We start from the raw sequence: 12,214 nt of genomic DNA, 5'->3' as shown, positions 1-12,214 counted from the left end.
TCTATCTTAATGTTTAATAAGCATTTTCATAGACAAGGAACACCTTAAGTTCCTTCCGGATATTCCAAGGAAAAAAGAATTTGTACTCACATAAATATAAGAGATCTTGAAATAAACTTATTTAAACTCTTAAAAGTAGGACTTCTTATAGCTTTAAATATGTTAACATGCAATGTAAGTCTCCAATGAAAACTTGCTTATTAAAATGCTGAATATTTCCCCAACAGAGCATGCAGAATAAGTGCTCCATTGAATTCACTATGAAAAATTATATTCTAATTAATTCATTTGTATTAATAGCTAGATGGGATTATGGTTTACTGGTCTGACCTATAGTGTTATTTTAATCATTGTGATGACTCACTAGAAAACTACGGCAATCAATATAATAGCTGATTAAAGAAAGTTAAAAGTCGGAGCCTCAGGTTCTTGCCAAACAGTATGAAATGGCTGCTTATTTCTTCCATCTCTGTCTTTTCCAGCTTGACTCCAGATTCCCTAAAGGTCTCACCAGCAGGCTCACTCCCTCGGTCTTTAAACTGACTTAACAGAGGCAGAATTTAAACAGCTTCAAACTGAGCTTTACTTTCCTTCTCTGTCTAAGCTGGGATGATCTTCTGCTCCCTCATCTTGATCCCCTCACCTCTGCCTGTGGTTACCAGACACGTCTTATAGTAGCCATGAGTATAACATCTCCTGCATTTACCTAACATGCTTCAAGGGCCCTCAAACCTAAGCACTCATCATAATCGCCCTTGGAGCTTCTCAAAATACACATTCCAGAATACACTCCAGGACTGCTCAATCTGATACTCAGGGCTGAAGTCCATATGTTTGTGGTTTGGGTTTTTTTTGGTTGTTTTTTTTAATAACCCACCACCATTCTAACTTTATCTCCCTTGCAGCAAACACAGGTCAGGTTCAGAAATCTGAGTTTCTGCTTAGTTGTCTTTTAATGCTGCCCTGATAGTAGCTGCCATTTCACTAACACCATCCCCACTACTTGAAGACTAAACTTCAACCCTGAAGTCCAGCCCACTGGCCGTAATTATAGTATGGTGTTTGATCAACCTGAGGTCTTGCCACAAATGGACAGTTCTCAACAATGACTTCTAGATTTTCAAATATTTGCTAAACTCTGTGAAGAATGTCCTTGATTGCCTTACTGGCCACATTACTACTGGTGGTGAACCTAAAAACCAGTCTTGCCATGTCCCTGCCTGTAGGCCTTTCTCACTCAGTATCCTCTAGGGCCAGAGTCAGAGGCCAGGTCACTTCTCAGGGCTCCTGCTTGGCCTTGGAAACTAAATCTCTTAAGTATTACCAGCCCTTTTAATCCTTTCCTGGGTCCATTTGCAGATGATCTAGCCAACCTCATGCCAAAGGAGGCTTAGATATTTTCACCCATACACACTTTTATTTCTTTCAGCCATCTCCCTTCCAAGGAGTTCAGAGAAACTTGGTACTTACAAAGCACTTGGAGGAGTTACTTACATTTCTGATTATAACACTTTAATAAGACAGTGGAGTTGTAAGTAGAGGTTTCACTAAGTCTCCTCTCTCTGAAACTATTATCTGAAAATGAAAATAGTTTAAATGTCAAATTTAAATTTTCTGATGAACCTGTCACACTTTTCCTTCTATGCTCTTATACCGGCAGCTAGATACAATATTTTTTATATCAATAGCATGCACTAGTTTCTACAAAGTATTAGATAATATAGGAATGAATGAATTAATCCCTGTCCTTGAGTCATATAAATTGTTAGGAAAGACATTTAAGTATGTAAATAACAATTTAACTGTCATACAATCAAGCTGTCACCTTGATGGTGTGAGCAATATACATGAATTGGAAATTTTAACGTAATTAAAATGTTCATACTACCCAAAATGATGTACAGATTGAATGCAAACCCTATAAAATACTGATGGCAGTTTTTACAGAAATAGAAAAATAAAATCCAAAAATGTATATGGAATCACTACAAAACCTGAATAGCCAAAACAAACTTGAAAAGATAACAAACCTGGGGTCTCACACTTCCTGATTTCAAAATGTATTACAAAGCTGTAGTAATCAAAACTGTAACGTACTGGCAAAAAGACAAACACGTAGACAGAAAGAATAGAAAGCCCACAATAAAGCCTCACATATATGATCAAATGATCTTCCACGAGGGTGCTAAGACAACATAAAGGGAAAAGGATAGTCTTTTCCACAAATGACACTGAGAAGACCTGAAATGGTGCAGCTGCTATGGAGAACAGTGTGCGGGTTCCTAAAAAAATGAAAAATAGAATTCACATATGATCCAGCATTCCCAATTCTGAATATTTATCTCAATGAAATATCTGCACTCCCATGTTCATTTCAGCATTAGTTACAACAACCCAAAGGTAAAAAGAACCTGAATGTCTATCATCTGATGATTGAACAAAGGAAATGTGATATATATATGAATATTAGTCATAAAGAAGGAAATTTTGTATATGATACAACATAGAAGAACCTTGAGAACATTGTACTAAGTGAAATAAGCAGTCACAGAGAGATAAATACTGCATGAATTCATTTACTTGAAGCATAGAAAGGAGTTAAACTCATGGAAATGAGAGGAGAATGGTGGTTGCCAAGGACTGGGAGGACTAAGCAATGGGGGAGTTGTCATTCACTGATACAGAGTTTCAGTCCTGCAAGTTAAAGAATTCTCGAGATCTGCTGTACATCATTGTGTTCATAATTGGCAATACTGCACTGTACACTTAAAATTTAAGAGGGTAGATATTGTATTACGTGGTGTTCACCACAAGAAAACACATACAACTTCTAGAATGCATTAAGAAATATGACAACTGTTAAAAATGTGGTAATCTATTTTTTGCTTTTAATTTAGTGTAAACCAAGGACTTTCTATTAAACTGAGCTTCGATCATTTTAATATATATTATACAGATACATTAAATATTTATGAAGGTGTAGGATCAAGCAAGATTTTAAGAGGTAAGTTGAAGCAAATATACAATTACTTATGAAAATGAAAATATGTGGGTAAATTTTTGGAGTGGTATGTTTTCCCTTTGATTTTGAAGTGAATATGGACTTGAAACTTATAAAACTAAAAAAAAAAATTGCTTCTCATTATAAAAATTAGAAAATTAGTGCTCTACATGTCTTCATAATAAAACAGTTACGTTTTAACATCATCCTCTTCTAATTGATATCTTAAAAATTATGTGAAACTTGTCAAATGGTTATAATTATCAATTTGGTTACCATACATTGTTTAAATGTTAGTCCCTATTAACCAAATTCAGTCTCTGAAAATTACTATTCTGTTTTCTCTGCATTGCATAGGTTATAAACCCACAAAGGTTCTGTTATTTTTTATGTTCATCCTGCTCCTCGTTCCCCTGCAGGCTAATACTAATAAAGTGGCTAAAACATTGTCTAGCCAAGAAGGTAGGCTAAGTAAATGATAGATGTGGATGGATGGTGTTGTGACTATACAACCATTTATCGTTACACATGGATGGGGCTGGAAGCTGAAAAGAGGGCAGGGAATGCCCTAGTAATATACATCTGTTCATGCCCCTTTGTTCTCCCTGTCCCCAAAATGCACAGACCTATTCACAGTAACCAGTGAAATTAGGGGCAAAATTCCAGGAGGAAATCAGTGAGGATGAGGTAGAGAATGCGGAAATGAAGCCGAGGGAATAACTAGTTTTCCTCGCCTGTTGGAGAAATAGTTAAGTGTCGAGCTAAGATAAGGTTGGTGACATGTGTGATTAAATTTTACACAAAAACTTTGTGTTAAGAACCTCGCCTCTCAAATTGTATTTGTGGGCAATGAAAAGTGAATCCTACTGAATAATTTTTTACAGATTTAATGATTTGAGAAATATGTAAGCATATGCTAATAATATCTCATTTTTATTAGGTGTTGACGTGTGATATTCTACTGAATAATCAATGTGCATTTTCTTATTTAACATTTTCAAGAAACCTGCAAAATATGTTTTACAGAAGAGTAAAATGAGGTCTAATATATTAAATTACCATAAGTCCACAGTGTTGGAGGCAGAAATCAAATCCCAAACTCTCTGACTTGAAACATAATACAATTATTCTTTGTGCTTTAACAGCCCAAGTACACATATCATAATGAGTTTATGTAAAACATATGAACTCATGGTAAATCACATTTGCTCTTAAAAAGAATGGGCCAACCATTTCATAATCTATTTCTATATCCGACAAATGCAGTTTTTTAAAATTATTACCAACATAAATATTCACATAGGTGGACAAATAGGCTACTTCATATAAACATTTCCAAAGACTAATGTGGCATTAATAAACTTTACCATATATTTTCACTTACACTGTGTAAAGGAGTGTTGTCAGCACTTTGAGTTGACTCAATAAATGCTCTTCCAAACCAATTATGTAGGTGCTATTATCATCCCTACTATACAGAAGTTAAAATCTACATTTGCAGAGGTTGGGGGCTGAATAAGTGGTAGGCATAAGATATTCTCATGTTTCTTCGCTCTTCAAATACCATGGTTTGTCTAAATATTTTCACACGATTAGGGTATCAGCAATTTGTGAATAAATTTTAAAACATTTAGCCATAGTGATGTGACTAATGGGCAATTAATTGCCATAAGAATGTAATGAGAAACTGAATATCCAAGCAGAAAATATCTATGAATGTGTAGTTACATTATAACAGGTAGTTGCTTAATTTTAAGGTATTCAGAATAATAATTTATTTTAAAGTTTTGAAAATTAAATATTTTAATTATAATCCGAAAATGTGAGAAAGTGTATTGGGTGTTAAATTTTCAAATTAAAAATTCTAACTTTTTCGAAGAAAACTAATAATACCTTACCATTGGTACCTAGCACAAAGTCTGGTGTATTGCAAAAACTCAAGGTTTATCTGAATTTACACCAACTGGGATATATTTCTATCATATGGTATTATAGTATATAATCAATGGAGACAAGCAGTATTTCCCATAACTGTAAAGTTAATTTGTATGGAAATAATGCTGATACTTTCATTCTCAAGTCACAAGCTCATCTTTCCCTAAATGTTTTAGCAATTTCTTTATGTGAATTGTGCTTACAAGGTTTGCTTTCATTAAATTCCAATTCAAAATATATAATCTCAAATGCTGTTATTATTTGTACACTATTGGAAATATATAAATTTTTTACTTAGGGTAAGTGGGATTATATAGAGACAATATAAGAAATTATCTTCGTAAAATAGTTGTTATATACCTGATTAGGGACAAATCAGCATAAACAAACCCTAAAGGCATTTTTTCCATCATTTTAACCTACAGTTGCGATGCAAAAGTTCTTTAACTGCTAAAAAGTGTCAGGGAAATATAGACATGCATAAAGTGATAGTGCAATCTTCAAATAATCTTGAAAATTGAAATAAATCAAAATGGAGTGCTGGGAAAGTTATTTCAAAAGTGTTTTCTTTAAGTTGCAATGATGAAGGTATAATATTAAATTCAATGGTTATAATAATTATTAATACTTCATGTGAAAGGAGTAGAAGATGGTGAGTGAGCTTACTTAATTTAGTGTTCAGAAAAATCTATAAATGTTTTTATGCATCTTCAAAGAAAGACAACAAAAATGCCTGGGTTAGCACACTGAAGACAGTTTCAAAATGCTTAGCCCAGGAATTGTGTTTCTGAGTGCCTAGTTGTTACGCCATTCTTTGTATCTCAAGTGCTTAGCTGGTATTCCATTCCCACAGGACTGCTGACAATATATTTCTAATACATTGTATAAGGCCATGCTTATCCTGAGGCACACAGAAGTGTGAATAGCTATAGCCAAAGCTATGTAATAAACATAGTGTATATTCCTGAATTGTCAACTTATCCTACAACAAAAATAATAACACTGCATATATGGAATTAAACAATAGAGGCAAATATTATTCAAAGTAAAGCATTTTTAATACATTTTATGCTTTTATTAGGACACTTTTATGTATACTCAGAAGTACCCATTAACTCACTTCTGTTGACAGGGGTACATTATGTGGAAAAATTTATTTTAGCAAGCACTAGGTTTGCTTAAGTCATCCCTTCCAGAAATTATCAAAGATTCCCCAATCATAGTGCCTGGCAAGATTAAAGATTCCTTCTTCAGTACCCCCATAGCATTTTCCCCTTATATAATAATTTTATGGTTATTTAATAACTCACCAATACAAATTATTCTAATAGAGGAAACTGGTTATTTCTTTTCTATGTCATCAGCACTTGACCCCAGACCAAATTCTTAGTGGGCACTCACTAAGATGTGTTGAATATATTAGAAATTCTTTTATAATAAAGATGGTACTCTAGTCGCCGCATTTTCACTCTTATAAATTGGATAATATAAGTAGTTTGAACTAGGTCTGTTGAATCATATTCTGTAGAAAGTTGGTCTTCCCTGTCCATTGCCCTCTTTCCAAATTCGCCACATCTGTATCATATTTCTCTCTTCTTTCACAAAACCTATTCACCAGAGCCTTTGCTGTTAGTAGACAAATGATGAGTTAATTCACATTTAAGAGTGACTGCTTGATCAGTCTATGCAAATTGACATCCATAAAAGTTTTGTATTTTTAATAGAAGATGTTGGATTTTCTTAAGGAATGTCTAAAAATTTATTTTATCAGTTATGATATACTAGGAAAAAAGGCATCCTTTAAAATATATTAGGTAATTGTTTTTATTCTTTCAACACAAACCCTGTCTCTTTTATGTAGGCAAATTCTATTACTGTTTACTCACATCTTGATATATGCCCTCAAATATTGATTAAAAATCTCCTATGCTTTGATACAATGACAGAGGCACAGAAAGCATTAAGTCATAATCTCACCCTTTTCAAGGTTTACAACCTAGTTGGTGAGATGGAGAAGCAAAAGATAGAATTTACTGAGCATTTAGTGTATACCAGTCACTGTCTTACATGAGAATTACTTTTACCCCTTATCACAAATCTTCATGGGAAAAAGTTGTTACACTACAGAAGAAAGGCACAGACAAGTCTAGTAAGACATGGAACCAAGACTCAATCAAATACTGATGCTGGAGCCCCTGCTCTTAACCACTACCCTCCACTACTCCCTGGATTTGTAAGATACATGGCTTTCACTGGATCTGTAGTCCTGGGACTCTTATTAGACAAGGAGACTTTAAGACTATCTGATGAAAGTTTTATAAAATCTCTACAGACACATATTCTACACCATTTTAGGAGGTTTGCATGTATCTCTGAAGCAGGTTAATGGAACTCAAGGTAAGCTCCTGGACTTTTTAGACTAGCACAATTCTGTTAGATATCATGAGAATCCAACACACTATGAAATCCAACACACTAAGGGTGTGGTTGAACCACCAGCCACATTCAAAGCCAACCAGAAGCCATTGTCTAAGAGAATTCCATTGCCATGGAATAAAAAGCAAAAAGGAGGCAGATAGGTTTAAAGTTTCTAGAATGTTCACATCCCTTAAGTGACTAACACTTATGAACTCCAAAGGTTTTCAATATGAGAAGTATTTAACTTACAAAGGTGTGCATGCTGCCATGATGACAGTCTAAATAATAGTTCTTCATGAAAAAGCATTGAATTCATGGCACACATTTTGGGGAAAAACATTAAGATGTGAATCAATGCTTGTTCATGAGGTCCTTTCTATTAGATTATATTGAAATTACATTGTATGTATCACATTGTTTCCTAATTACTACATAATCACAGGATATCTAATCATTCATAAAAGTGTCTCTTTTCAGAACTCAATGTTAAATAACTCATTGTTATTTATGCTAATGGATGGATTGTTTGTTAACACTTTTTTTTATTATCACCTCCACTAAGAAACCATTTCAGGCCTTGTTTTTTTCTAACTACCCCTCGTGAAAGTCTAATATTTCATATATACTATATTCTGTGGATCTGTTCATGGACTGTGGGTATATCTGAGCTTTACTCAATTGAAAATAAAAACTGTTTTTCTCCCTCAGAACCAATTTTCACCCCCCTAGAGGCAAGATCACCCCCTTTGAAAATGTATGTGATGTACATTTTCATAAAAGCAAATTTTATAGAATAATGATTTTGTAAAGCATAATATGAAAACTTTTAATAACCCAAGTACCATACTAACTCTTGACAATCAAAAATGAAAAATAAATCCCCTAAGTAGTTTATACTCAAGACAGACAAATGCTACAATCAATATAAAATGCTGTAGAAACAATCTTAAGTCACCTGGTATTATTTTGAGATCTTATAGTTACAAGTATAAAGAACCAAAGAATACTCTTTTGTTGCTATTATTTTACCCAGATTAAGCCCTTGTGAGTGTGACACAGTAAATACCTGATGAAGCTAAGTTGACTTTAATTTTTAAAACTGCTTAACTGGTGTTTCTTAGACTAACTTTGTCAGTAAATGAATGCATCTTTTCTATGTATATATAGTGTATAAATCTAACAATTAAAAATTTAAAATACCTTTTTTATCAAACCATAAATATGTAAAATAATTTGAGGCTTTCTAATGTTTGAGAGAAGAGATATTTCAGTTAAAATAAAGGTAAGACTAATGCTTTTAGTTAACTCGGTGGTATCAGATAGATATTTGGATAGATAAACTGATAAACTGATAGTTCAGTAGATGGACTGATGGATGGATAGATAGATGAACAGATAGATATATACATATAACAGTTGTTTATTTTATTTTGCAGCTTCTATTTGGGAAACTAATCCTGGCACAATAAGAATTTTTTCCAACCAAGTTACTGCCACTTTTCTTATAGAATCTGATGAAAGTGATTATGTTGGCTTTAATGTAACATATACTGCATTTAACAGCAGTGAGCTTAATAGTAAGTATTATTTATTTTCAGCTTTTTAATTTTTAGATGCTTTAATGTTATAATGGAATTTTAAAGGTAGCAGAATCTAAAATTTTCATGATGTAAGTTTTATAATGAGTATCTTGTATGTGCATCTTTCTCTTCTTAGAACTCAAAAAGAAATGAGAAATTGGAAAATGGTTTACATTTTTCAAAGGAATCAAATAACCAATTTGAGAAAACTTATAAATCACTGTAAAATCAAATTAAAATTTTATTTGCTGCAAGCATTGCAAGTTACAAAATACTAGCATAAAACTATTTCAGAGAAAATTCTACATAAACTTAATTTGGATCAAGCTATTAAATTTAGTAACAGGAGAGAGAAAAATATGGAACAAAGTTTTTGTGGGTGAACCAATGGAGACAAAATGTAAAACTTAAAAAACAAGAAACTTATATTTGCTAATACCCTGACAGAGTATAGGAAATGTATTAATTTAACACACTTGGCAATAAAAAGCTGTTTTAAAAAAACTAAATAGAATGCAGCAGAGTTAAGATTAACAAAAAAATGATTTTGTGCATACCACTGAAGTATAAGCTATATAAGGTTAGATTATTTTCAATACAATCTAATACAACTACTCACATTGTGGACTAAATTTGTTTTTTATTCTTCCTTTTTTTCATTCACAGATTATGAGAAAATTAATTGTAACTTTGAGGATGGCTTTTGTTTCTGGGTCCAGGATCTAAATGATGATAACGAATGGGAAAGAATTCAGGGAAGCACCTTTCCTCCTTTTACTGGACCCAATTTTGACCACACTTTTGGCAATGCTTCAGGTATAATTCATTTAATTCAGAAGTCAAAAGGATTTTAATTCATAAATCAAAAAGAAAGAGATATGTGTTGTTCTGCAGTGTAAAGTGAGCAGTATTAAATGCAAAAGTCTTTTTGGATTTTTAAAAAATTGAGTTAATTAAATGAAAAATGGTAACCAAACAGGCAAGTAAAAGTGAGTGTGTTTCAAGAAATATATTGGTTTACCCTATATATTTGCAAAATGTTGAAAAGTACACAGAGGCCATTAGAGACAAGACTAGGTTGTCATCTTAGACTTGCCACTTATTATTAACTAAGTAGACTTGTGTGAAGCAATTAATTTTTCTGGAGTTTGGTCTATTTTGTCTTAATTTCATTTTCTGATTGTACATTGCTAGTGCACAGAAATAAAATGGATTTTTGTATATTGATCTTAGACCCAGCAGCAGCCTTGCTGAATTTGTTTATTAGCTCTGATGTTTCTTTAAAGAATTCCTTAGCATTTTCAACATACAAGATTGCATTATCTTGAAACAAAGATAGATTTGCTGCTTCTGGGAAGCCTTATGGAAGTCTGATTCTAAAGCACGATAATAGGGCAGGGTTGTGACTTCCAAGTACGGTTTTCATCTGAATGAGACATTCGAATTGATGTCAGGTGGAAATATTAGAGACAATAATATTTTGCTTAGAAACTAGAAATCGTGGTGAAATATTAGAAACTAAGGAACTTGTAGTGAGAAAATCAGTCATGAAAGTCTTGGAACACATATTCATAATACCAAATATAATCACTGAAATAAGAGTTACAAATCTTAGAAGGAACATGTAAGGAAAATTAAAAAAAAAAAACAGTCAAAATTGAGCATTTATATAATTGTCTTAAGCAAAATTCATCCTATAATACGACTTGCTGATAGGTTACTGATGAGAATACTATTCCATTCAGGCAAATAAATGTTAAAAGCCACCTCTAACCAGCCATGGTTCTAGGCATTAAGGATACAGACCACATACAGTAACTTCCACAGTCTGTCCCAAACCTCCAAGTTGAAATGTTTTTTTCCTTTAAATATTCTAAGCACCGCTTCTGTTTTTCCTATCACATAGCATTATATTTACTCAATTATTTGTTTCTTTTTACCACAGTGTTCTTTTCAGGAACAAAAACCTAGTCTCTTTTGTCTTTGAATTAATAGGGCATGTATTAGTCCATTTTCACACTGCCATAAAGAAATACCCGAGACTAGGTAATTTATAAAGGGAAGAGGTTTAATTGACTCACAGTTCTACATGGCTGGGGAGGTCTCAGGAAACTTACAATCATGGCGGAAGGCAAAGCAGACACATCTTACATGGCTGCAGGCAAGAGACAGTGAGTGTGTATAGGAAGAAATGTCAAACACATATAAAACCATCAGATCTTGTGGGAACTCACCATTACGAGAACAGCATTGGAGAAATTGCCGCTGTGATCCCATCACTCCCACCAGGTCCCACCCTCAACACATGGGGATTATGTAGATTACAACTGGAGATGAGATTTGGGTGGAGAACACAGAGCCAAACCGTATCAGACATTCTCAGTGCATGAATCTAATTAACAGGCAAAATTATTTTTGAACATGTAAATAAATATCTACAACTTTGACTCAAGTAATTTCTGAGTAAGTTATTGACTGAATAAAATAGTTTCTAAAGTAAACAAAAATTCTAAGCACATTGACATTGCAATTTGTTATTAATGGCCACTTCTATTACAAACATAAATATTCCTGATTTTAAGACCTGAAAATTAAGTGGTTGATTTAATATCAATTGTGAGTGACGTTTAGTTAAAGAACTTTAAAGTGTTAAATTTTTTCAAGAAAGAAATATATCTGACTAATCCTACTTCTTTAGAGAATGATATCCCTAGAATATTATAATATGGTTCATCACACTATTTCAACTTAATAAAATTAATTTTTAGTAAAAAGTGACTACTTTTAATATATTTCAGAGTCATCAGTAAAAGCCCCTTCAAATTTATTATTTTGTTCTTTTATTTAAGAAGCATTTATTGAGGCCTCATTCAAGTCATTCAGAATATATCTGTGAACAAAATAAACCAGATTTTCTGCTCTCATGAAGCATAAATTATAGCAAGAAAAAACAGAAAATAGGAAATGTACATATATAAAGTAATTAATTGTTTCTTGGTGTATTAAATGTAAATAAGTACTTTGGGAAAATGTGAAGCTTTGTAAGAGGATGGGGAGGGTGGGGTTAAGATGCTATTACAAATTAAAAGAAGATGATCAGTTAGTCTCATTGAAAGAGTGACACTTGAATCAAAACTGTAAGGAACTGAAAGAATTAGCCACACAGATTATTCCAGGCAGAGGCAACATGACTGTTCTATTGGAAGATAGTTTGTGCAAGGGCAAGAGTGTTGAAAAGAGACTGGTAGAAGGCCATTGCCTAACTAGAGAAGAGGTCATG

At 33.0% G+C, this 12,214-nt stretch overlaps 1 protein-coding gene across 2 annotated transcripts in view; it reads left to right on the top strand.

Annotated features, from left to right (window-relative positions):
• Positions 1-12,214, top strand: part of LOC105498551 (transmembrane serine protease 15) — a 136,407-nt gene that overhangs the window by 41,989 nt on the left and 82,204 nt on the right. For both annotated transcript variants that reach the window (XM_071095508.1, XM_071095509.1), the window contains 3 exons: positions 2,898-3,004; positions 8,791-8,931; positions 9,601-9,750. In XM_071095508.1, the coding sequence (XP_070951609.1) occupies positions 2,898-3,004; positions 8,791-8,931; positions 9,601-9,750 (398 nt within the window). The remainder of the gene's footprint in view (positions 1-2,897; positions 3,005-8,790; positions 8,932-9,600; positions 9,751-12,214) is intronic.

Source organism: Macaca nemestrina, chromosome 4 (genome assembly GCF_043159975.1).
Source record: "Macaca nemestrina isolate mMacNem1 chromosome 4, mMacNem.hap1, whole genome shotgun sequence".
NCBI lineage: Eukaryota > Metazoa > Chordata > Mammalia > Primates > Cercopithecidae > Macaca > Macaca nemestrina.
This window is presented reverse-complemented; position numbering and strand designations above follow the sequence as displayed.